This window comes from Cardiocondyla obscurior, linkage group LG18, assembly GCF_019399895.1.
Source record: "Cardiocondyla obscurior isolate alpha-2009 linkage group LG18, Cobs3.1, whole genome shotgun sequence".
Taxonomy (NCBI): Eukaryota; Metazoa; Arthropoda; class Insecta; order Hymenoptera; family Formicidae; genus Cardiocondyla; species Cardiocondyla obscurior.
In genome coordinates, this window is record NC_091881.1 from 1,945,477 (window position 1) to 1,972,255 (window position 26,779).

The 26,779-nt window shown below is 43.5% G+C and overlaps 2 protein-coding genes across 5 annotated transcripts; one reads left to right on the forward strand and one right to left on the reverse strand.

Annotated features, from left to right (window-relative positions):
* Positions 1–40: 40 nt before the first annotated feature.
* Positions 41–24,326, forward strand: Zip (myosin heavy chain 10). 4 transcript variants are annotated; one of them, XR_011546892.1, is made up of 11 exons: positions 41–1,023; positions 11,378–11,534; positions 11,702–11,820; positions 15,756–15,779; positions 16,253–16,282; positions 17,409–17,501; positions 17,680–17,842; positions 17,927–19,263; positions 19,338–22,873; positions 23,075–23,256; positions 23,728–24,326. XR_011546892.1 is itself a non-coding variant. In XM_070669066.1 (10 exons), exons 1-10 carry the CDS (start codon positions 667–669, stop codon positions 23,852–23,854), a joined length of 5,943 nt encoding a protein of 1,980 aa, XP_070525167.1. In that variant the 5' UTR covers positions 47–666; the 3' UTR covers positions 23,855–24,326. The 4 variants fall into 4 exon arrangements, 3 of the variants coding, with proteins under 3 accessions (XP_070525167.1, XP_070525168.1, XP_070525169.1); XM_070669066.1 differs by lacking the exon at positions 23,075–23,256 and having other exon boundaries at positions 47–1,023; XM_070669067.1 differs by lacking the exons at positions 16,253–16,282; positions 23,075–23,256 and having other exon boundaries at positions 48–1,023.
* LOC139109764 (26S proteasome non-ATPase regulatory subunit 10) lies at positions 24,323–26,765 on the reverse strand. Its single transcript, XM_070669078.1, has 4 exons — positions 26,361–26,765; positions 26,192–26,290; positions 24,841–25,129; positions 24,323–24,602 (listed from the first exon to the last, which is right to left on the reverse strand). The coding sequence occupies exons 1-4, from the start codon at positions 26,469–26,471 to the stop codon at positions 24,406–24,408; spliced, it is 696 nt and encodes a 231-aa protein (XP_070525179.1). The 5' UTR covers positions 26,472–26,765; the 3' UTR covers positions 24,323–24,405.
* Positions 26,766–26,779: the final 14 nt, after the last annotated feature.

Consider the following 26,779-nt stretch of genomic DNA (forward strand, 5'->3'; position numbering starts at 1 on the left):
CGACGTCGGCGGCAGTTGCAATCGGCGCGGTCAAGACGTGAGTCGAGAGAGATTGATTAAGCGAGAGATCAGGCGCGGAAGAAAGAGAAAGAGAGTACAATTGTCGGGAGCGAAAGAAGGAGGTGCGCGCAATTCGGCCGCGAATCCGTCACATGTGTCGTCCGCCGGCACGACAACGTTTTCGAAATCGTGGAGGGCGAGTCTGTCCGTTGTCGCGGCAGTGGTAGTGGTAGCAAAGGCTAGGTGGAGGTGGTGTAACAGTGATAGTGACGGTGGTGTAGGTGCCGCCGTCGCGCACTCGTCGTTGCTCGTGCATCGTGGCGACAGCTAGTAGCGGCCGCCGTCGTCGCCGCCGCTGTCGTCGTCGTCCTCGTCGCTGACTAGGCTCCGGTCGGGCTCTTGACTCCGAAGCGAACGTGTCGCGAACAAGATAGCGCAGAGCGTACGCGGGCCAGTCGCGGATATTACACGCGCGCGCGTTCGGGGAAAACGAGGTAACGGGTAACGGTGTGTGCACGCGCGCGCGCGAGACAGGGACGAGAGAAAGTACAGTCGGGACGCACAAGGGGCAGGTCCGCGACAGCAGAGCAGCAGCAGCAGCAGCAGCGGTAGCAGAGCAAGAGCAGCGGCTTTACCGCGTCAGTGTTGCGCGCTCGCTAAACAAAGATGGCGGACGTGGACTCGAGGGTAGACCGGTCCGATCCGGAGCTGCGTATCTTGTCGGTCGACAGGAACAGTTTCAACGACCCAGCTACCCAGGCGGAATGGACGCAAAAGAAGCTGGTGTGGGTGCCGCACGAGACCCAGGGCTTCGTCGCCGCCGGCATCAAGGGCGAGCGTGGCGACGAGGTCGAAGTGGAGATCGCCGAGACCGGCAAGCGCGTGCTCGTCGCCAAGGACGACATACAGAAGATGAATCCGCCCAAGTTCGACAAGGTCGAGGACATGGCGGAGCTTACCTGTCTCAACGAGGCCTCCGTTCTGCATAACCTCAAGGACCGATACTACTCCGGACTGATTTACGTGAGTATGGCTCTCTTTCTCTTTCTGTCTCTTTCTCTCATTTTCTTTCTCTCTCTCTCTTGTTCCTTTATTCTTACTTCTGGCACCGCGCCTGCTTCGCTTACCCGGAGAGTGCACGATTAAACGCGCTCTCTTCTTCCGTTCGGTTTCAAGTGGATATTTAAGTCTTGCCTCTTTTTTTCTCTCTCTTTCTCTCTTCCCTTTTCTCTTTTCCGCTTTCACGGTCTTTCGTTTGAGCCCTCGACGACCTTACCGGAGCGGCTAACCCAATTTTCTTTCTCGAGTCTGTGGATTGATTCGTCACCACCGTAGTCCCGAGGTTCCAAGAAGTCCGAGTTGGTCGAGGGACCCAAAACTCGGCATCTCGGGGCGTGAAACTGGAAACGCGTGCGCGACTAGCCACGGTTGTAAAAATTGCAGGCTCCAGGGCTCCTCGGAGAAATACTCGTTTCACCTTCGAGGAATAGGGAACAGACGCGGGAAAATAAATTTCGCTTTTAACAGCTCGCGCCGCTTCTCGAGCGAATAACCCGATAGTTTTTTTTTTTTTTCTCTTTTCTTCGCGAATGATTTGGTGCCTCTCTTTCGTTCCTTTGTTCTTTCGCGACGTTAAAAATTGACCGTCTGAGAGACGGACTCGTGGAAAGCCAGCGCGAATGCAGGTGCGAGTGCCAGATGCCGTGTCGGCCCTTTCACGCATCCCCTAGGGCCGGTTCCTTCAACGTCGGTTAATTCTAACCTCGATTTCAAAGTTCCTTCGCTATCTTGTCCACTCAACATCCGACTGCGCGTCACCGTACTTTCCGAAATGAGTCTTGATTGGAATTCCGTTTTCCCTTTGAAAGCGCTAAATAGAAATCTAGGAAACGGCTAGGCAGTTCCGATCAGAATACGTTCTGAAAAGTTTTGGAACACGTGCCGGGAATACAGAGGAGAATCTGAATTTAACTCGAGCTGCAATTCGAGTCGACTGACGTTTGCGAGATGAAATAGTAATAACGAATTGGGGAAAATTAAATTATTTTGGCGAAATAAAAAAGAAACAAAAATTAAAGGTGACTAGCAAAACCAGCTTGGAAGTTTTCGCAGGGGCCTTTTTTCGAAGAACGCCGGGAATTCCTTTTCGTTGCGGAATTAATATGTTTGCCACGAGGCTCTCGAGTGACTCACCGCGTCCGCGAGAAGCTCGGCTTCGAATTCGCGATGGCGTTATTAATTCACCGACCGCGTGTGCCGCCGTGAAAATTAATCGGCCCGCGTGAAATCAACGTGAAATTTTCGACGGCGACACGCTCGTGAGGCAGCTTCAAAATATTTACGGAGTAGAACGCGCGATATTAAAAAAACGGAGGTATTCCTCGTTTCAGGTCGAACATCGTCGCGTGAAAACAATTTAGTGTATCTGGCATTTTTTTTTTTTTTTTTCCCCGCTGCGTTAATTGAGAGATGAACGGGATAAGTAAATCAATAGCGCGAAAGTGGAACGCTGCATCGCGCCCGCGTCTCGCCCGCGAATGGAGTGGAGGAAATTTCCAGACTGACGATGAGACATTCGTCTCTTCGTGTCCGATGCAGAGAAAGACCCCGGTTGTTTCAATATCGAGTTGCGGTGGATAAAAATTAAGCCGACTGTACGTGTCGCTTTTGCGGGCGATATCGATCCCGACGGTCTCGGTACACTTGGATAAGATACTCGAGCGGACGGATTTATTTTTACGACACGGCACACCGAGCGTTTTAGTGCCGAGGCGTCAAAGTATGAATGAAGCACGATTAGGAAACGCTCTCGGCTGCAATTAAAATTCCGAGGGAAATGCCGATACCTTTCGCGCTCTTATTAAGCGAGAAGTCTCTCTACCGTAAAATGTATGCGCGTTTGCGTATCTTAACGCGCTCGAAATTTTCTGCGGTCATTTATTCTCCCTGCCTATTTGATCGGGGGGAGAAGGGGAGGAAAAAAAATATCCTCGTCGCGATCGCGCGCGATGTTGAAACGAGGATTGATGGCGGCGGGCGGAGAATTTATTGAAAAGAAAACTCGGCGCCGATTATACGTATACCGCGCTGCCGTCGTCCGCCAACCGGCCGTCGGGCGCGTTTTGAAAAATATATACGTTCGTCGAGAAATCGGCCGCCGTCTTATTCTGACCGGTGCGAGAGTCCGTACTCGCACTCTCTTTCGCTCATATGGCGGACTAAAGATAGCTCTCTCGGTTCAGTATGGCTCTCGCGCGTCCTCGTCTGGAATTAATCTGCACGCGAGATATATCGGAAATGTCGGCGGACCGAAGGTGAGACGGGAACGGAAGGAGAAGAGGCGCGAAGAGAGGCGGAGAGCATTAGCGGAGAAAAATTCGCGCGACGCGAATGAATTCGATCGGGAAAGTACGATTAATTTCAGCAAATAATTGCAATCGCAGATAACTTTCTTGTGTACTAAAGGGCTTGTCCCGTTTACGAAAAAAAGAAAAAAAAATAGTAATAAAAAATTGAACTACTACGTTTCGCAACGTCAATATCGAATTGCGTGGAGGAAAACCTTGAATAAAAGTACGCGGCTGCGATGAAAAATGTTAGATAAGGTAACGAACTATCACGGCGCAAAAATACCGTGAAGAAAGTTGTTTTGCAAGAGATAATTGCGGTGTGTAGGAAGGAAAAACGTTTCGTCTTACATACTTGCGCCGCGGGTCTCAAGCGCCGGCTACGGCGCGAGAATTAATTAATATCGAGCAAAAGGCGCCCACGGATTTCCATGGTTAGATACTCTCACGTAATCGGTCGATTGTCAAACGCGGCCTGTGATTTTTGGTTTTTGAATACCGAGAACGCGAACGGACCGAGTTTTCATCTTAAACGCCCGTGACCGCCTTTCAATCTAAAAAAGCCTAAAGAACGACGATATTCCCGTAACGGCGCGTAAAGTTCCCAAGAGAGGATACCTGGGCCTGTTGCGGTCAAGGACCAAATTCGCAGATATTCGGGGAGAGAGTTAGGTACTTGGGCGGCGCCAATGATCGACCGTCTCATTTGCGCATTGGGAGACGAGTACGATACCCCGGTATCGCGTTTCCTCGACGTTTCAGCTTATCGTCGGGACGATAAGAGCTCTGCCCCACCTTGCTCGACCAAGTCTCTGACTCACGCCAATTTCGACCGCACTACGAACAATCGCGCGCCTCGACTTTGATCCCACACTTGGGAGCAGGTGTCAGCCGATCCCGCGGAAACCCGTTCCTTCGGATTTCAAATATTGTCGCCGATACCTCTAACATTGGCGAAAGACTATAGATCATTTCATATGTCGGAGGGAATCAATCGCGAGTCCGAATTTTGTGAAAATAAACCGCTTTTACGTAAATCTTATCGTTAGAACGACCCTCTCAATGATTTTCGAATTACTTACATTTTAATTTAATACAACGCGGAATTGTAACTCGAGAGATAAAACAAAGAAACGTGCATCCCAGAATTTCCTAGTCGTGATTCTCTTCCTTGTTTTACCGTATCACACTTTTCGTGTTTCCTCCCTGGCAAGAAAATATTCAACGATAGTCTCGTTCGATAAGATAGCGCGCCGTGCAGCTGTTCTCACACGCGCCAAACGATGTAACTCGTAACTTTATATGCCGGCATTAAAGAGGCACCTTTGCCGGCCAGATGACGGAATGGACGGAATGTTTTCGTTTCCTCGGGACGAAAAGCTGATTGCAATCGGCGCGTTTACTGCTCCGCGTTACACCACGCGCCTCATAAATGAGCCCGAAAATATAACCGTAATCGACGCACTTGGCGTTGAATTTTCGGTTCAAAGGGAAGATGATTTATCGGGCGTTTTGTTGGAAAGTGATGTCATCATACAGTCGAGAGTGAAACGAGACTAGATGCGACCGCGGAGGCAAGGTTTTTATGATCCTCGTAAGAGGCACGGGTTTAGATTTTAGGTCATCTCTTAATGAATTTGTCGTGCCGTTACCGGGCGGCGGTGTTCAGGGATTTGCCTGAAATTCCATACGGGCTTCGTCATAAGTCTCTCGCCGGCGTGTGTTGTTTGGACAAGAGATGCTCAGAATTTCAACCGGTGTCGCGCCGCGCGCTGGGAGAGAGAAACTGCGGCGGGCAAAATCGCGATAAAAAATTTGTTCCCTCGATAAGCCCGGGCGATTGAAATTTCTGCGAGCCGATCGTTTCCTATTTCCGTGCTAAAATTAAGTGGCGAGTGGTCTCCGGGATCGGCATCGCTGACTTAAAGATACGAATTTAATTCTTCGTCATTTATTATGCTTGCGTCACATCGAGAACAATGGCGAAGCCTTCCTGCTTTCGCTGACAGATACAAATTTTCGATTACTTATTCCGCAACGTCGATGCAGTTTTGAATAAAGCGAGGCAGCCCGAACAACAATTACCTTTTCTTTCTCGTTGCTTTTTCTTTTTTTTTTTTCTTCTTCAACCTAGACTCGCGGAATGAGAGTCGTGACTCACGCGTGACTGATTCGGTAAACGCGACTCCGAAGGTAGACCAAGTCTCCGAAGGAGAAGGTAAGAGAGCGAGAGCGGTAAAGCGTCAGAGAGGAAAGGAGTAAAGACGGAGGAAGGTTGGAATATTCGTTAAGAGACCGATCTTTAGACGCCATTTTAACGATTTAATAAAATCACCTTGGCGAAATGTGTCTAATTGTAAGCGACTTTTGCGAGTTTGCTATCCGTCAACGAGTCGGCGAGGTCCGTCAAGAAAAATAGAAACAATTAATTAATCAAGTAAAATACAATTTAAAAAATAATGAAAAGAGCAGCTTTTTTTTCAGAGATTCTTTTTATTATTCGATTCTACAGTTTGTTCGATACTCGCCCGATAGTAACCGATGAGCTCTCTTCTTTTTGCTCCTAACCGGCTTCTCGAAACTAGAATTCGCAGCGAAAAGGTGCACACGGCTACGGCAAGTCTCCGCTTCTCTCGCGGCATTAGTTCGATTAGTATTCGCATTAGTATTCGCGACGTGTGTAGTAACCGCACGCGGAATTTCTCTTACGCCGCGCGCGCGGAGATACCGCGCGCGAGTAGAGACATTCCGGAATTCTCGCCTCGGTCGTCTCAGGGCCGCCGTACGACCGGCGTGATCGTTACGACATTCTAATTTAATACGACAAACCGAATCTATCGCGAAGACCGTATGATTTTTACTTACGTGCAATGTGTATACGAATTGCACGCATCTTCCATTCACGTTTCGTACTTCAGCGGAATATTTTATTATTAATTGTCGCGACGCGAGTAGGTCTCTACATTTCTCACCTGCACCTGTCGCTTGCATTCTATATCCGTGTCGCAATTCGACGGGCGGCTGCTTATCACGGAACGCGCGCAGCCGACGATACGATTTTTCGTAAGGCCTCTCGTCAGCCGCTTTTCGTAATTTTGCTGCTCCGGGACGTAACGTCGCTCTTGCGCAACGCTCGCGTATATACATCGTTATCCCTATCCGTATATGGTGCGAATCCGATTGATTTTGTCCATGCATACCGTATATGGGCCGTATCTGGACTGTAACGGTTCGACAACTACCGATCCGCGTGGCTTATTTTACTACCTCGCTTTATCTTTACTTGCCGTTGCGCTTTTTGCGATCAATCGTGTCGCATATGCGTGGAAAATCTTTCGACTTAATTTCCTTAAATCAAATTTCTCAAATTTTTATGCGTCTATATTAAAATCAAGGCGTGAAAGTTTCTCGTTTAAATTTTATTTACATTGAAGCTTTACATTGCGCTTCTGAAGCAATTAGGTATAAATGAGGCTAATGAGCTCCAAAGTAAAAAAAAAAAAAAGAATTTCTCAATCCCAATCGCCAGGCGTTTCATCTTGATTCTCGTCTTCATTGGACGAGTATCGATCTCCGATACGCCATCGCTGTGTAATCGCAATCTTCGATACGTAATATGAGGCGGCTTTTAACCGGGTTTCAAACAACGTTCGGCGAACCGCTCACCGGTCAATTATTTGCCGAACCGAGATAGATATCGGCGACACGGTTGTCAATGTAATAGCGCGCTATGCGTTCGCTTTTGCATCGTTCGGCAAAAATGAAATATGTCGCCTTCGCCCGTTTTATTGCAATGTCGCATAAAGTTGTGGCAATATCGCCTCGTGCATTACCTCGTTCGCGATACCGCTGTATCGCATTGATAAATATTTGTCGAGGAAACGGTGGCGCGTTTAAAATTTGTCACGCAAGTGCGTTTCACGATGCGGCGAGAGCGAAGACCCCTGTCCGCAGCCACTCGCCAAAGCGATGCAAATGTCACCCCGGGGCAACGAGATGACGTCCGCCCATCGACACATCGTCGAAATTGTATCTCACGCGAGACCGGCGCGCACGGACGTTTAGCTGCCGGCTTCGGTATAAGATGGCACGGCATACATTCGCGTTCCCGTATCTGGAATCATTGCTGCATTACGGTACCATTTTTAGCGATCGGCCGGTCGGGTACGGGAAGGTGTGGTTTTCGTCCTTTTAAAGGCTGCCGGAAAACGCGACGCGTGCACTCTTTAAATTGCGCAACGAGAATTAAATTAACCGCGTGCACTTTCACGAGTTTATGCCAACTCCCCTAAGTAGCCCCGTGCGTTCGCGACTTTGTTGTGGGGCTTACGATCTTGTTTCGCGAGCCGCAACTTTGACCCGTGATAATAAAAGCATACCGCATCCAACCAATCACGCTTTTACCGTTCGTTACAAATTGCACTTGATGACGCGCATGCCTCTTTCGCCGTCTAGAGACTTTCGATCTTGTCTCGACGAGGGTGATCGCGTTGCGGATGCTGGGAGAGGCGGCCGGCCGCAGGCGAAAAAAAAGAAACAAAAAAAAAAGCGTGAAAGAGGAGATGGACGGACACGCTTCGCAGGGTGGCGGGGAAAAAAAAGCAAAGACGAGTCCTTATAAGGACGAGCGTCCTTAACCCGCTTACTCGTCGGCGCCTTAAAGACGCGGCCCCCAGCCGCGAGATGATCCGGTGGAGTCCGATGCCTTTTACGGTCGTCGTCCCGCACTTACACGTTCGTCCGCGAAGGAAAATTCTGACGAAACCCCCTGGGGCGTCGTAAAAAAGCCCAGCGATGTCCCGTAATAGAAAATACGAGCGGCGCGAGACGTGCATGGCACGCGGCCGTGTAACTAAACACCGCGAGTGACGCATCGCTGCGTTTGATCGGCGTAGAAGGTATGATTCACAAAGATACGGCACGTCTTCGATAGTCCATATACGTGACGTCATTATGCAAATGTAATTTTGCGCAATCAGATCTTATAAAACATATCGTCTTCTAACAGTAAAAAAAACATCTCGCCATTTCTTTCTCTTCACGCACGGCGCGGAATGGAGGAAAGTTCGGCTCCTCGAAAAAGATTTCCGACAGTTAACTTAGAGTTGCATAATTTAAGAACAATCCGAAATTCTGCAAGAAGTTAGACTCTGCGTTTACTTTGCTATGCGTATTTCATGCTCTGTCCGGTCGATTTGTTTCGAACTTGCGCTTCCGGACTCGGCGAGGTCTATCGACAGCATACCTTCGCGTACATTTGGAGATTAGTGTATCCTTGCGGTGAAAGATGTCGATTTCGCGAAATGTAACACACGGCACGTTGCGATTTGCTTAAAACGCACCCGTCACGTCGCGTCGGCGAGGTATAAACAGGAATGTTGGGCAGGGTCGATGACACTCGGGAGTACCGGGGACCGGTTTTCGAGGACCTCCGGACGCGCAGTCCTGCCTGGAAAAAAGGGGACAAAGGTTTCCGCCCCGTGTTCTCGCGCTCGCGCCGCGACGGAATCCAAAAAGTGTCGCGTTCCATTGAATCGAAACTGGACCGATCGCCGGCTGTTTTACGCGAATCGCTGAAACTTACGGTTCCATAAACGCGAGCGTAAACGATGCCAAGGAGAAAAATCATGAATTTCGAGGACACGCGAGAAGCGATCACTCTTTAAGCCATCCGATTGTGAGAATATTTATTTCTCGATGATGCCACGTGAACGTAAAGACACGAGATCGATGTTTAGCGGTAATAATCGTGAAAGTACGCGGTAAATTAACGTGGAAATCGCTCTGTAAAAAATAAAAAAATCCGACACACCGATTCCGGGTGGCTTCTTTCACAAAGAATGACGGCGGGTAGCCGCGGGCCCGAAACCGGGGAAAGCGAACGCGGGTGAATCACGCGACAGGCAGTTTTCTGGAGACAACCGGCGGTCGATGATTTGTCATCATCTTTGAGAGCAGATATCCGCGTGACTTGCCGCAGGAAAACGGGGCCGAAGAAATCCCCGGGCAACTGAGATCCCGATAACCAGCGGACGATCTATCCGAGCGAGATCGTCCTAATGACGACGCGAATAATTTGTGCGGATCGTACGCGCCTTTGTTTTAATAGAAGGCAGATAAAAGCGAGAGGAACGTTTATTAACACCTACGTCCGCTGCTGTCTCCCACCGACGAGTATCGTTTGCGGCTGTTGCAACGGTATCACTGCTGGGCGTTTATGCGTAAACAACGATAATTCACGTCTGAGCGTAGGCGAACTGTCTTTCTCGCTTATATAAATTAATAGGGGGTACAATGTTCATTCGCGATCAAGTGGTCGAAATCGATCACTCGGCATATAAAAAAAGACCAACTTATTATGAAGACCGCAAGGTGATTGATTCATATTCTTTCTCTCTCTATTTCTCTCTTCTGATTTAATTTTAAAAAATGCATCTATATACGAATTGGCGTGGCAATGCGTTACGTTTGTAAAATTTACACTAAGTATCACAATTAAGAGAACAATGCGACGCCGGGAGAAAATATGTAAACATTATTTTGCAAGTTACGAGACAGCCTCGGAGAGCACCATTCATATACAATCTTACTCGTCCTGATAAAAGGTTAAATAACTGCTCCGTTTCTAGATATCGCGCTGGAGAGATTCTTTTAATCACAAGGGTCTGGACGTTGTACACGCGAGATACTCTCCACGTTACAAACACTTTTGATCCCGCCGCATCTTAACATATTAAACTGCAACGTATATGCGAATCATTAGCGAAACATTGTGCACTTTTGTTTTAAATCGTAGAACTGGATGACGAACAAAAAAAACTGGATAATTTTGATTGACATTAGTAATTAAATTAAGTGTAGCTTTCAATCGAGCTAAACGCTTCCGCTAGATAAGATTTAATCTTATCGTGAAATTATGAAATAAATTCTGTAGACGATAATGGATTGTTTTATAAATAATCTTGGTCAGGAAAGCTCGCGATGCGATATCAATGATATTATTCCACGTAACGTATCAAGAACCTTATTAAATCTAATTGGATAGCTCCGTCGCGCATCGTTATCTACGTTTCACTCGAAGGTTACATAAAGATGTCATCGGGCTTTTCTCGAACGAACAACGGGTGCTAAGCGGAAATTAAATTAGCTAACGAGAGTGATAATTCGTGTTAAAGTGACGTCTGTCAACCTTAAAATAAATAATCTCTCCGTAAAGAGAATGCGGCCGCGAGTCGTTAAGTGCACGTTTAAGAACGTGCTCTTTCGTGTAAATTTATCTCGAAAGCGGGAGGATTCGAGAAATTCAGCATGCAAATTCTACGGCGCATAATTTTGCCTCGCCCACTCGCCAAGGAATTGCCGGACAATCGAATGCGTTAGTCTCCGTAAATCGTGCGCGTTTTCACTGTTTATCTCCGGATCTGGAGTCGCGGTTTACTTTTCGGAGCCCACGACTTGTTCGAAGCGGCCGTAGTCCGTCTCCGCCGAGGAGAAGGCGAGAGTCAAGGCTCTCGGTTTCAGGAGCACCGGTCGTACGGCAACTCCGAGCCATATGCACGCGCCGCTCCGGCGAGAGGAACGCGCGACCGTACGAGAAAGGGAGGTAGAAAATGCCGGAGAGCGGCGAATCAAAAGTATACGGCCTCCTTCTACTACTTTTCTCTCCGTTTTGCTCTCTATACCTCCTCGCGCTCGCGAACGTGACGTCACCCGATCGGACATTCCGTGGAGCTTTACGCGCCGCTCCAACTCCCTCTCGCCCTACCGCCGAAGGAATTCCTGGAATGCTCATCAGCGTCAGCGGAAACAATGCTCGCCGAAACAATTAGGTCACGCGAGCGAGTCCGCGAGTGAATGCTTTCGCTTTTCGTCACCCTGGGGGAATCTGAATGAAGCGGGCGATACGATAAGACGCGAAACTATTGCTAATTAGCGCGATTCAGATAAGGTATTCCGTTTCTCGAAGGAGACGCTTAAGAACTGTGTCGACTCGTTGATTTTGTGCGATTAAAATAATTTTTTTGTTACAGACGTACTCCGGCCTCTTCTGCGTCGTGGTAAATCCCTACAAGAGACTGCCGATATACACAGAGAAGATCATGGAAAGGTACAAAGGCATCAAGAGACACGAGGTGCCACCACACGTATTTGCCATTACCGATACGGCTTACCGTTCCATGTTGCAAGGTAACTGCATGATTAGGCGTACATTATTAGTCATTAACGTGGAATTAGTATCTTCGTTACCGGCCAAAAAAGAAAATTATAATCGGCAGATGCGATCACCGAAGCCGTGTTCCATCGTGCGCTCTTCTTCTTCCTGTAATCTACAAATTGTTCCGTGTCGGTTACAGATCGCGAGGACCAGTCGATTTTGTGCACCGGCGAGTCCGGCGCCGGCAAGACCGAGAACACGAAGAAAGTGATTCAATATTTGGCCTACGTGGCCGCGTCGAAACCCAAGTCCAACGCGGTAAGTCAACGTCCATTAGCACGCCCCGTCGTCGTCGGTGCTTTTTCGCTGCGCGGCGGCGAATCCCTCGTGCACTCGCTGCTCGAAGACACGCGCTCGGCGAATTCAACTCCACCGCGGCTTATACGAGCCATTTAACCTCCCGATGCTCCCTTAAACGCGAGCGCTACTCCCCGCGAGCTTTCTGAGACGCGCGAGACCGATCTCATTGTCGGTCCCCGGAAATCTGCACGCAGGCCGATTTGAAAAGCGGGATACTTGAAATAGCATCGAGCTTATTTTTATTTAAAGGGAGACGGAAGGAAGTGTTAAACGCGTTGCGTATGTTAACTCGGACGTCGTAATTACGGAACGACTATGCGAACGCTATAATTTAAAGCAGGTGAAAATTGGAGCCGTCCGATACCTTCAAACTTAATTTTCTCCATAAGTACCGTCTTGTTTCATATATTGTCTTTGCTGTATTTTTTTTTACCGCTCTAAAATGACGGTGCATTCGCGTGTGCGTAATAATGTCGTTACGGCTGAAAGGTTCCGCTTACTTCACGCACAATTATGTTTACGCGATATACATATACGTCTGCTCGCAACTATGCACGTTACCAAGGTTAATGACCAAAGCGACTGCATCGAAAGCGATACAACGGGAGATTACTACAATTTGACGCGCCACTTAACAAATAGATTTAACTACAACGAAGTTCGTTACCAGAGCAATCGTGTTGTACGATTAGCATCTTTGACCGTGAACATGTTTAGCCAATTAGTCACTGGGTTTTTTTTTTTTTTTTTTAATTTTCCTAGTTAAAGTGTCATCAGAACATGCTCGTTTTCTAGATCTAAACTGAATAGATGGAAGCAAAACTTAAATATGATATTTTTAGCTCAACAAATTTTACATTATTCAATACGTTAATATTTTTTAATGTAATTTCAAACGAAAATTAATTTATTACTCGGCAAAGAATATTCAAACATATTTCTAGCTTAACAGATTTTTAATTAATTATTTTAATATTTTTAATATAATTTAAAGTGGAAATTAATTTAATTTTTGACGATAAGTTGTGGAGTATTTGATGTTTCGAATTATCGTAAATGTGTTTATTTCGGTGTGGGCTCTAAAGTGTTAATGTCACGAATACGGATGACTGACGCGCAACAATGCAGACCACCGGCATTAAAAGCGTTGAAATTTCGCTTAAACGAGCGATTATGTTCACCGCAATCGCGCCAGCCTTTCCGAAGCTCGAAAAACCTCGCCACTCGCTTCCGTCGCCGGAAGTGCAACCTCGATATCCGATTTGTGACGTTCTTACCACGAACTCGCGATGACAGAATTTCCACATTTATCATTGTTGAATTAATATCGAAGAGACAGCCAAGCGTTTCGTGCGTCATTCATTAAAATTCTTCATTTTCTTTGTCGTTGCTCGGACAGATTTTTGTGATCGAACGATTAATTTTGAAGTAACATAAATATATTTTTTAGACATTTATTAAGGAGCAAGAGAAAGACAGAGAGGAAGAGATTGTTTGAGAGCCTCTGCCGTACAGGTTCGCGTACAATGGCTTCTTTGTTCTCGCGCGTTTCATCCGCGTACTTGAAGAGCATAATTCAAACCATTGCGCAAAGTGCAACATTATTAATAAATTGAAAAATACGCAGAAAATAAACTTTTTTTTTTCTTTTTTTTTTTGGTAAATTACGCTGAAACTCGGTTAAAAAACGGCAAAACCTTAGGAAAAAAAAAAACCTTATGTGGATACAATCTTGGACTAAAATTTATTTTTTAGTCCCGTCCTTCGGATAATCTGGCTTTATAAAATTTTGTTAAATTTTATAAGCCATACGGGTATTGTTAGTGTTCGTGAATCAGATAAAAACTTAAGGAAAAGTAACGACGACCATATGTTGGTCTCACACATGTTCTCACGCCTCGAGATACATATTGTGGCTTTTAACTTTATAGCGATAATACCGAATTTGGTAACGAAGAGCAACTCTCGTTGTTTCTTAAATAATCGATTTTATTAAGTGGCACGTTCTCCCACCATCGGTCTTTCAGCCTTGTAGCCGTCGAAAACGTAAAGAGGCTGCCGCAAAAGGAGCAAAGTAGAGGAGAGCGCTCCTTTCGAAGATTCGCGCGAATTGCGACTTCCATCCACTACGATCGAAGGTCAGCTTGCGAGAGAGCCTTAACACATTTTCGATTACCATGAGTTTGCGTTCGCATTACGACTCGAGCGGCGGATAGACGCTTGTTTATACGTTGATTAAGCCCAATCGATTTGTATTACGTCGCGTACACGTTACCCGCGACGACTCGAAAGAGAGGAAGGAGGACGGAGTCGAAGAGGCACGCGCGCATCGGGCTCGTTGCACCAAAGGACCTCTCCTTTTCCAGACAAACGATCCACTTATCGGGTCGCGTCTCTTTCCGATTCTCTCAAGTCACGCGAGCCGACCTGTCCGCGCGTGACTCATCTTCCGAGTGTAAAATCTAGGCCTGCCATAGATAAAAGTATAAATGGGAATTTGCTCCAGATCTTCCACTTTCGGTCCTTTTATTTAACTAATTTTTTTTTTTTTTTTTTTAACAAGTTTGAAACAATTGTTTTGCAAGTATTTGTTTTTCTGGCAACTTCAGGATCTGCAGTACTTCATTTTTATTACTATAATTTAAAATTTTATCACCTGCGATAAAGAAAAAAAAAAAAAATGAAATAGTTTGCATCGTAATTGTAAATGAAATGAATTGCGTTGAATATTCTTGAATATTGAACTAATTCCGTTGTGGTACTTGACACTCAGCGGTGATTATCGCTGCTTGTCGCGATCGTAATTGTCGCTAACTAATCTCTGCATAGGTCGCATAGAACATGCAATCAACGCCATTAAATTTTCGTATTATCTGTCTGACTTTTTAACGACCTTTGTTAAGTCGAGTCAGTATATACGTGTACATACACACAGCATGTCAATGTATATAATAAGTACGCATATCGAAGGCACACGTAATCCTAATACTTTGTACAGCAAACTTTGATCAGGTTGAAATCGTAGTCAGTAAATAACACGAAAGTGTTGGCTAGCGAAATGGTGACAGGGGTAATTTGCATTTCTCAACGAATCTGGAGAAAGTTTGTGCCAGAAGAGATAAGACACCTAATTCTGCAGTAATTTGATATATCGGACGCTGCACGCTTCTCTTAAATCAATTTTGTATATACCGAAAAGTGTTTATTGAGAATTTAAAACTATTTTGTTTCTCGAAAGGCAGCAAAAGAGCTGAAGCTACGATTAATATTGAAGGAACTAGATCGCTGGCTCCGATTAAAATTAGTATTTTAATAATACATATGCCTTTATGAAAATATATCTTTAATTAAAGTCATGCACCGAGAATTGCTCGCTTCGTTCAACTAGATCGCGTGCGGACAAATCTCGGAGAGGATTTGACCTTTTTCAACGTATCAGATTTCTTTGTGTTTCTTCCCCGCCGATCGCACGGCGTTTATACACGTAAAAGTACGTGTAAAAAAAAAAAAAAAAAAAAAAAAAAAATCTGGTAAACGAGAACGCTCGCCTACGGTACGACTGCATGCTATCGCATTGGCTGCATTATCGTCTTACTTTTGTTCACAGCCAGCACATTCCTGATCGTTTCGCATGCACAAAGAGCAAATAAGCTCGCTTGTTTCGCCGACTCGCCACTACGGACCTTTCGAACTAATCGGGGCGTTATTTCCCGAGTATACAAAGTGTCCCGCAGCTGTCGCGTTATTATTACTATTATTTTAATTTTTTTTTTTTTTATGCCATTGATTTCTTGAACGCGCGACTCGAAAGCCATACCGTGATCGATTCTATCTAATCTAATGGTGAAAATTCTTTTATTTTCGGTGCTGACTTTTGGCGGACGTCCACCTAGACTCCGAGCCCAGCGTTAATCATAGTAAGTCAAGAAAAAAACCCGGCTCTGAGGCGGGCTTTCGTATTATTTTCCCGCTTACCCCATCCACCCTTACTAACAGACTCTTTCAAAGTTTTTTTTCTTTTTTTTTTATTATTTTTTTTGGTCTCCAATAACGCACGTACCGAGAAGGAAAAATATCGCAGTAATGTCACACATCTCGCGCAAGAAAGATATGACGCAATAAATTACATACGAAAATTATGCAGCTAGAAACATATCCCTCAATTATCTTATACAGAGATGAAAGATAAATTGAAATAAATCCTTGATGAGAAAAGTAATGAAATAACGATCTCTCGGTACCTGCATGCGTTTCGCGTGTAATTGCATTACTTTACACTACCCTTCTGTGAGACATTAATTGTCGCAAAAATTATGAAAATTATCGTTGTTCTCGTGACTAACAAAGCTTTCCCTTGCCTCTTCTGTTTTCCTGCTGCTTGCGGTCCCAGGGATCTGTGGGTGTCACGGAAAAGTTTGCGGTAATTAACGTGAAAAGGGGAGAAAAAAAGTGGGAGGAAACGATATTAATACTGGTGTGGTGTCGTGATAAGTGTCTTGCTTTACAGCTTGCTTTTATCGACAATTGTTATCGTTTATTGTTCCTTTCTTTTTATATATGCTGCAGTTTAACAAGCCGTAAAAGTTAGAAGTCGATCTTCGTTGCTTAACACTCGTAATGCGCTTGTATTAATTGTAATACGTTATTATATCGCTGAGCGAGAAAGCGTGAAAGATTTCGTTGCTGCTTGTGCTGACGATTAAAAAAAAAAAAAATTAACGTCGCGAAATGATATGAGTAATGCTACAACGTTTGAATGTGGAAAGGTAAATGCTCTATACTTGTGCAGTACGGGCAATTTTTTTTGCCACCCACAACTGGCCTATTCTTGAATAAAGCTTGCGGCAATTTTTCATAGAAAACCTCTTTAACGAAAAGTTTCACGCTGGTCGAGTTTCTTTAAAATAAACCGGCCGAATTAATCTACGTTCCCGTGTTTAAATGATCAACATTTCGAAATAACTCGAGCTTTGTCCTTTTCATTTATATTTTTATATCTTTGTTATTTTTCAATAGCGATTATTGTAATCGCTTATCGTCGTTTTTTATCTGTTTTTTATTAGCTATTGTACATGATTAGCATTATTGTATATAGTCAACGTTAAATCATCAACGTTATCGTATTTTATATTGGCGAAATATTTTAAGTAAAATTTACATATTTTATTAACTCATTAATTTTTTAACAGATCTTATTTCTGCAATTAATATTAACTTCTATTTAATAAGTTTTATACAAACAATACAATATAAAATTTTAACATTTGTGTTTGTGATATGCTGTAATAATTTGGTCCATGTATCTAAATACTAAAGAATTTGTATATATTTTTAATACCGAAAGTATTAATATGTGTTGAACTCGCAGAAACTTTATTCGTGTCATTTGCTTTGCATCGAAATACACGAGTTCTTTTATTATATTATTATAATATTTCTTAATGTACGCAGTAAACCGTTTACTTTGCTCAGCGCTAATTTCATCATGCTCGAAAAATAAATTCTCGATAAGGTTTATTATTAATTATAAAAATTTTTTATCATAGGGCGAACTGGAGCAACAACTTCTTCAGGCAAATCCCATTTTGGAAGCATTTGGTAACGCGAAGACTGTGAAGAATGACAATTCGTCACGTTTTGTAAGTTACATTAATAACTTTTTATTGGAAACATTGATTTTACAGCTAAAATAATAATTGCATTAAAATACGTACTAATAATTTCGAGATGCAATTTGCGTTTTATTTTAACATTTTGTTTTATTTAAAATCCTAATGCAATTAATAATGCTGTTATATAATAGTGCACATTTTGCAGGGTAAATTTATAAGAATAAATTTTGATGCATCCGGTTATATAGCCGGTGCGAACATCGAAACATATCTTCTAGAAAAGTCGAGAGCCATTCGACAAGCGAAAGATGAAAGGACTTTTCACATATTTTATCAGTTATTGGCGGGCGCCTCAGTGGAACAAAAGAGTAAGTCAAAACGACGCATAAAATAAAAAATCTTTAATTCAAACTCAGTGCTCGTAATTTATAATGGTTTATTAATTTTTTTAGAGGAATTTATACTGGAGGATCCTAAACACTATCCTTTTCTGTCGAATGGTGCTCTACCTGTTCCTGGTGTTGACGATTCCGCGGAATTCTTCTCCACGGTGAAGTCGATGCACATCATGGGCATGACCAACGAGGACTTTTCTTCCATCTTCCGTATCGTTTCCGCCGTGATGTTGTTTGGTTCGATGCAGTTCCGTCAGGAACGAAATTCTGATCAAGCCACGTTACCGGACAACACGGTTGCGCAGAAGATCTCGCACTTATTGGGCCTAAGCGTAACTGAGATGACAAAAGCCTTTCTGAAGCCGCGCATCAAAGTCGGTCGTGATTTCGTTACTAAAGCTCAGACGAAGGAGCAAGTGGAATTCGCCGTAGAGGCGATTTCGAAGGCCTGCTACGAAAGGATGTTCCGTTGGTTGGTGAACAGAATTAACAGGTCTCTTGATAGAACGAAACGGCAGGGCGCCAGCTTTATTGGTATACTCGATATGGCTGGTTTCGAAATATTTGAGCTGAATTCCTTTGAGCAGCTGTGTATCAATTACACAAATGAGAAGCTGCAACAATTGTTCAATCATACGATGTTTATTTTAGAACAAGAGGAATACCAACGTGAAGGAATTGAATGGAAGTTTATAGATTTCGGGTTGGATCTACAGCCAACGATCGATTTAATCGACAAACCGATGGGCATTATGGCGCTTTTAGATGAAGAATGTTGGTTCCCTAAAGCAACAGATAAAACATTCGTGGAAAAATTGGTCGGCGCGCATAGCGTTCACCCGAAGTTTATGAAGACCGACTTCCGCGGTGTGGCCGATTTTGCAATCATTCATTATGCTGGCAAGGTGGATTATTCTGCCGCTAAGTGGTTAATGAAGAACATGGATCCGTTGAATGAGAACGTCGTCAGTCTTCTACAGGCTTCGCAGGATCCGTTTGTGTGTCATATCTGGAAAGACGCCGAGATCGTCGGTATGGCGCAGCAGGCGCTTACAGACACACAATTTGGCGCGAGGACGAGAAAGGGCATGTTCAGGACGGTTTCGCAATTGTATAAAGAGCAGTTATCCAAATTGATGGTGACATTGCGTAATACGAATCCGAACTTTGTCAGATGTATAATTCCGAATCACGAAAAGAGAGCCGGTAAAATTGATGCTCCGCTTGTGCTAGATCAGCTGCGATGTAACGGCGTGTTGGAGGGTATTCGTATCTGCCGGCAAGGCTTTCCTAACAGAATTCCGTTCCAAGAATTCAGGCAACGCTACGAATTGCTTACTCCGAATGCTATTCCTAAAGGATTTATGGACGGAAAAAAAGCTTGCGAAAAGATGGTATTTATTTTTATATTTGTATATTTATCGAAAATAATAAGAATGTACTCTAAATAATTAAATCTTTTTTGTAGATTCAAGCATTGGAACTCGATCCAAATCTTTATCGTGTTGGACAATCAAAAATCTTTTTCCGCGCTGGGGTTTTGGCTCACTTGGAAGAAGAGAGAGACTACAAGATCACGGATATAATTGTCAATTTCCAAGCCTTTTGCCGCGGTTTTTTGGCTAGACGTAATTATCAAAAACGTCTGCAACAGCTTAACGCGATCCGCATTATCCAGAGAAACTGTGCGGCTTACCTGAAATTACGTAATTGGCAATGGTGGCGGTTGTACACAAAGGTGAAGCCTTTGCTGGAGGTTACCAAGCAAGAAGAAAAGCTGACGCAAAAGGAGGATGAATTAAAGCAGGTTCGCGACAAGCTGGAATTACAGTTGCACTCGGCTCAAGAATACGAGCGCAAATATCAGCAGGCAATCGAAGAAAAAACTATGCTGGCTGAGCAATTGCAGGCGGAGGTCGAGCTTTGCGCGGAAGCTGAAGAGATGAGGGCTAGGCTGGCCGCGCGAAAGCAAGAGCTCGAGGAAATTTTGCACGATTTGGAAGCGCGTATCGAGGAGGAAGAAGAGAGAAGCGCCGCGTTGACTCAAGAGAAGAAGAAGTTACAGTTGAACATTAGCGATTTGGAAGAGCAACTAGAAGAGGAGGAAGCTGCTAGACAAAAATTGCAATTAGAAAAAGTTCAATGTGACGCAAAAATCAAGAAGTTAGAAGAAGATCTTGCTCTTTCGGACGATACTAATCAAAAGTTACTGAAAGAGAAAAAGATTCTTGAGGAACGTGCCAATGATCTTTCGCAAACTTTGGCCGAGGAAGAAGAGAAAGCGAAACATTTGTCGAAATTGAAAGCTAAGCATGAAGCAACAATTGCCGATCTCGAAGAAAGACTTCTCAAAGATCATCAACAACGACAAGAAGTGGATAGATCCAAAAGAAAAGTTGAAACTGAAGTGTCAGACTTGAAAGAGCAATTGGCAGAGAGAAAAACACAAGTTGAGGAAATGCAGCTTCAACTTGGCAAACGCGAAGAGGAGCTCAATCAAATCATGGCAAAGATGGACGAAGAAGGTGCCGCTAAAGCTCAAGCTCAAAAAGCGCTTAGAGAATTAGAATCACAATTAACCGAACTTCAGGAAGATTTAGAAGCTGAAAAAGCGGCCAGGGGTAAAGCGGAGAAACAAAAGCGTGATTTGAACGAGGAACTCGAGGCGTTGAAAAATGAATTGCTCGATTCTCTTGATACCACCGCAGCTCAACAGGAGTTGAGAAGCAAACGAGAACAAGAACTCGCAACATTGAAGAAAAATCTCGAAGAGGAAACATCGTTGCATGAAGGAACGCTCGCCGATATGCGTCACAAGCATATGCAAGAATTGACTGCTCTGAATGAACAGATGGACGCGTTGAAAAAAACAAAAGCAGTTCTGGAAAAGGCAAAAGGCTCTCTGGAAGCTGAAAATGCTGATTTAGCTACAGAATTGAGATCGGTAAGTGCGAGCAGACAAGAATCGGATCGTCGTCGTAAACAAGCGGAGCAACAGTTAGCGGAAATAAACGCAAAATTGGCCGAAGTAGAACGAAACAAACAAGAATTGTTCGAGAAAGTGACGAAATTGCAACAAGAGGCAGAAAGTGTGATGCAGCAATTAGAAACTGCTGAACTTAAAGCGTCTGCTGCATTAAAGGCGTCGGCTACTTGCGAATCCCAGTTTACTGAACTCCAACAGCAATTAGAAGAAGAAACTCGACAAAAATTGGCTCTCAGTTCAAAGCTGCGCGCGTTAGAAAGTGAGAAAGAGAGTTTGCACGATCAACTCGAGGAGGAAGAGGAAGCAAAACGTGCCTTGGATAAACAAGTATTGAGTCTGAATATACAATTGGCGGAAGCCAAAAAACGTGCCGATGATGAAACGGAGGCGGCCGCCGCTCTCGAAGAGGCCAGAAAACGTTGCGCGAAAGACATTGAAGGTCTCCAGCGACAAGTTGAAGAGTTGCAAGCGGCCAATGATAAATTAGACAAATCAAAAAAGAAGATCCAAGCGGAACTGGAGGACAGTATTATCGAACTAGAAGCGCAACGTGCGAAAGTACTCGAATTAGAAAAGAAGCAAAAGAATTTTGACAAGGTGCTGGCCGAAGAGAAAGCTGTATCTGAACAGTATGCGGAACAGCGAGACGCTGCGGAAAGAGAAGCGCGCGAAAAAGAGACAAGAGTGTTATCGTTGACTCGTGAATTAGACGAGCTTAATGAAAAAGTTGAAGAACTTGAACGGGGTCGTAGAAGCCTACAGTCGGAATTGGACGAGCTGGTTAATAACCAAGGTACTGCTGACAAGAATGTTCACGAATTAGAGAAGGCAAAACGTTCACTAGAGTCTCAACTGCAAGAGCAAAAATCGCAGGTAGAAGAACTGGAAGATGAGCTACAATTCACAGAGGATGCAAAACTACGATTAGAAGTAAATATGCAAGCGTTGCGAGCTCAATTCGAGCGTGATTTGCAAACTAAGGAAGAACAGGCGGAAGAGAAACGTCGAGGATTAGTGAAGCAGCTTCGTGATCTCGAGGCAGAGCTCGAAGATGAAAGAAAACAGCGTGCCGCAGCCATCGCAGCGCGTAAGAAAATGGAAGCGGATTATAAAGACATTGAACAACAGCTGGAAATGCACAATAAAGTGAAGGAAGACGCGCTAAAACAACTGAAAAAACTTCAAGCTCAAATCAAGGATTGCACTAGAGAGACGGAGGAAGCCAGGGCCGCCAGAGATGAATTGGCGGCTGCCTCTAAGGAAACCGAGAGAAAAGTTAAAAGTTTGGAAGCTGATTTATTGCAATTGACTGAAGACTTCGCTAGCAGCGAACGCGCAAGGAGAACCGCGGAAAACGAAAGAGATGAGCTGCAAGAAGAAGTCAATAACAACGCCAATAAAGGTACTCTGATGTTGGATGAAAAACGTAGATTGGAAGCGAGAATTGCTACTCTCGAGGAAGAATTAGAGGAGGAACAGTCAAATGCCGAAATTGTAATGGATCGTGCCAGAAAAGGACAAATTATGATTGAGCAATTAACAACAGACTTAGCGACTGAGCGATCTACCACGCAAAAATTGGAGTCGCATAAAATGTTGTTAGAGAGACAGAATAAGGAGCTAAAAGCCAAGTTGACCGAGCTGGAAACCGCGCAACGTGCCAAGACCAAGGCTACAATACAACAATTAGAATCGAAGATTAATAATCTCGATGAACAACTTGAGACCGAAGCCAAGGAAAGATTTGCCCAGCAGAAAATTAATCGTAAATTGGAGAAAAAATTAAAGGAACTGAGCCTACAACTAGAAGATGAAAGACGGAACTCCGATCAATATAAAGAACAGGCGGAAAAAGTCAATGTCAGGATGAAGGCGTTAAAGAGACAGTTGGACGAAGCGGAAGAGGAAATCAGCAGGCATAAGACCATGAAGCGGAAAGCCCAGAGAGAGATGGACGACATGATAGAATCTCACGAAGAGCTCACACGGGAATTAACGCATCTAAAGAATAAATTAAGGTAATTTCATATTTTAATAATTATTTTTTTTTTTACACACGTATACGCACACATAACGTGGAAAAAAAAAAATCTTAAAACATTGAAAGGCTTTGGGGGTAAAAAGTTGTAATATTTGGAAGATTTTAAATAAGTAAAGGATACTATAGTATATTCCTTTAGATGATTTATATATGCATTATGTTATGTTACACTTTCTAGGCCATACGTATCTGTAACCTTAGGCGAACGTAATGAGGCAGTATTAAAGTAGTGTTTTATCTTTGAAGGAAGTGATCGACTTCTGACATGTGTAGGTGTCAAGAGAGAAAAAACGATTGGTATCCTACCTGAGAGAGTTTTTTGCTAGGAAACAATCCCATTAGTGTCCCCAGTGTGCTACAGTGAGTTAAACGAGCTCTTTTGGTTAATTTGAAACCGCTAACCTTGAACATAATAATGCCGATTTGGACTGCTGCCTTGTGTGATAGTGATATACTTCAACCCCCCATCCTCGGCAACTCCTTGAATGCAGTTGTTTGGGAATGTGATTTTTTTTATTTTTTTTTTTTAATACTTTTTATGATTTTGTTTATTCGATTTACAGTATGCACTATCAGTCGACGATTCGGCGATGCAATTTTTAAAAATCCGATTTAATACAATTTTAAAATAAAAAATTTCTTTATTATTAAACAATTATATATTATTGCAAAAATTTAAATTTTACCAAAAGATTTTTAAATGAAAAAAAAATAAAAAATAAAATAAAACAATATATTTAGACTACTGACTGATAGTGTACATATTTTCGCACATGTATTTTAACAATGAGACACATCGTCTAATTAATGAAACGTATGATTTGTTTAAAGGCGCGGTGGTCCTCCGATAAGTCTGAGCTCCACAAGGCTGAAACGCGGTTCCGTACAAACTGGTGGCTCGGGTGATGATTCGACAACGCAGGATGAGAGCATCGACGGCGAAGAAAATGCCAATTGAGTAGATCGGAGACAGTCCAATGTGCTCTCGAATCTCTGTGAATTATGTACATACGTGCGTCGAGAGAGTGTTGGCTTTCTTTTTGTTCGATTCGGCGCGTTATGCGGAACTAAACTGACGTCTCGCGTCGCGAGTACGAGATCAGCTCTACGAATAAAATCAAAAATCGTTCCAACGATGTCCCACGGCGTTTCCAGCCTTAATATTATTGCGACGGGATAAAACTCGTCTCGAGAGTTCGATTAACCGATAAAGGTGCCGACGATCCAAAAGAAAGAGCCAAGAGAGGCGAAGCAGCGAAAAAGAAACTAATAATCGAATAGAGGACTTTTGATACATTTTATATAGAACGAACGCAAACGTTGACTGCATTTTACATAATATGTAAGGAAAGGAGAGCATGAGAGAGAGAGAGAGATAGTGAGAAAAGGTAAAATAAATTTTGGAGAAGGAAACTCTTATCATGAATAAATTTTGTAGGAGATTTATTTAACGAAACTTAATCAACGTAAACTTGACGTACAAAAAATAAAATTGCGCGAGGGAGCATTTCACTTTGACGCAGACCCTCGCTTAATTTCCTCGAGCTGTCGGGCCAGTCCAGGACTCGCGAAATCCAACGGAGTTCTGCGTTCCTTGTTGGTGATCGTCAAGTCTGCACCGTGCGCCGTCAGCAGTTTTGCTTCTTCCACGCGGTTCTCCTCGCATGCGAGATGCAGCGCCGTGTTACCATATGCATCTCTCTGATCTGAAAAATGAGAGCATGAAACATAGTGCACGAAATTGCGCCTCGATATCGGGAGAGCGAGCGAACCTTTGTACTTCTCTAAGTTATAATCAGAAATATTTATATATAGATTTATATGTAATTTATATATATATATTTATATATATATAGATTATATTTGATATTTTATTATACTATAATGAGAGCTGCATTTCAATAACGTACACACATATAGAGAGACACATAGAACTCGGTTTACCTATGTTCAATTTCTTCCCGGATTCCACGAGGAGCTCGACGATGGCGATGTTACCCTTGGAGGCAGATCTGTGGAGAGGCGTGGCGCCCCGTTTGTCCGCGATGTTCACGTTCGCATCCTTCTCGAGCAACGCTATGCAGATGGACTTCCAGTTCTTGGACGCGGCGTACTGCAACGCAGAGTGGCCGTCTACCGTCATCGCGTTCACGTTTGCTCCCTCGGTCAGCAGCGTGTTGACAACCTTTTCGCGGCCAGCTGATGCCGCCAGAATCAGCGGGGTCATATTTGTCTGCGTGATTTAGACGCGCGACGTGATTTAACGTTGGATTTCGTACGAGGATCTAGCCGAAAGTCTCGCGGTGATGACGCGACGTATGTTACGTGCGCTTGTATGTGTGAGGAGAGAAAGAGAGAGAAAATAGGATATGCTAAAAAAATGTAACGCGTAATGCATTTTTGACGCATTTTTCGCTTTATACTTATTTTCTTATAAGTTTTTTTTTTTTTTCTTATAAATGATCTTTGGAAAAATTATAATATAATTATACGTCCTAAAGTGTGTATATTATTAAGATCTCCATCTTTCTTTCGACAAACGCCTCTCGGAACGAGGGATGGAATGGCTTTATGTAATTTCTACTTGATATCACGTTGAAGTTATCATGTTAATTCACATTATTACTCGTTAGATTTTTTCAAATTATGATTTAAGTTTTAAGTAGGTAGGTCTATAATCCACTGAAATTTAACTATACCGCTGATACTACTAACAATAGATAACGCATTTTGAACTATTTTTATAGATATTTTCAGAAAAAAAAAAGAAAAAAAAACAATATGTACATGATTGTACTGTTTGTCATTAGTGTATGGTCTGTGTGGAGTCTCGTTGGCTACAAGACTTTAACGGGCAATGCACAGCACGCAAGAATTATAATTCTTTTGAAAAGATATATGATATTTTGAGATACAAAAATAAAGTTGACTCTTGAACATAAACGCGTATCGCGTTATTAAATATTTTACATGATGCATTTATGTAACAGACGCGCTGTACATTCCGACTGGCGAGAAATTCGTCGCCGACTGCTTCGTGCGATTGTACCGGCGAAATTTCATTAGGGAAGCGTTTACGTGCTATAGTTTGCGACGAAATGAGATTAAATATAGCATTCTTACAAACACATTTGTCTACAGCAACAGCCGATGAAAAAATTTATCAAAAATTTAAAAAATTATCTGTTAACTATCGTTGACAACTAACGTATACTTTTTATCAATTTTTGCATTTATATTTGATACTATACTACACACACACACACACACATTTTCCCTAATCTGCATTTCTTACATCGTCCGCAGGATCCACCGGTACATTGACGGATAACAAATGCCGAACCAGGTCGTCGTGGCCGCCCAGAGCCGCCCAATGTATCAACATCCGACCGTTCTGCAAGAAGACGTGCATTATAACCTCAAAAACGTGCAGCGATGCAAAATAAATCCATGCGGATACGAACACTGTCCGTTTGCGTTTTCAGCCTCTCGTTCTCGTTCAGCAAAACCTTCACAGCTGCAGTTTTGCCGCGGTACGCCAAGTCGTATGCCGTGGGTTCTTGCTGCGACATCATCACTGATCTTTGCAGATCTTTACGATCTGACAGAAAATCTCGGCCGTCTCAGCTGTTGACAGTTTGTTGCGCTGCGGTTGCCTTGAAACGTGTGACTTGAACACGCGACTCACTCTATTGTTATCGCAAGATGCGATTGTCTTTTGCTTTCAACGCGTCACAATTGCATGTCTTATAGTAAACACAGTACAACTCACACACACAGCGTCATGTAGCATATATCGACGAATCAGCACGAAAGTGTGCGTCAAATTAAATTCATTATAGCTAATGTGCTAATAAAAAATTTTTTTTTTAATTATTTTATA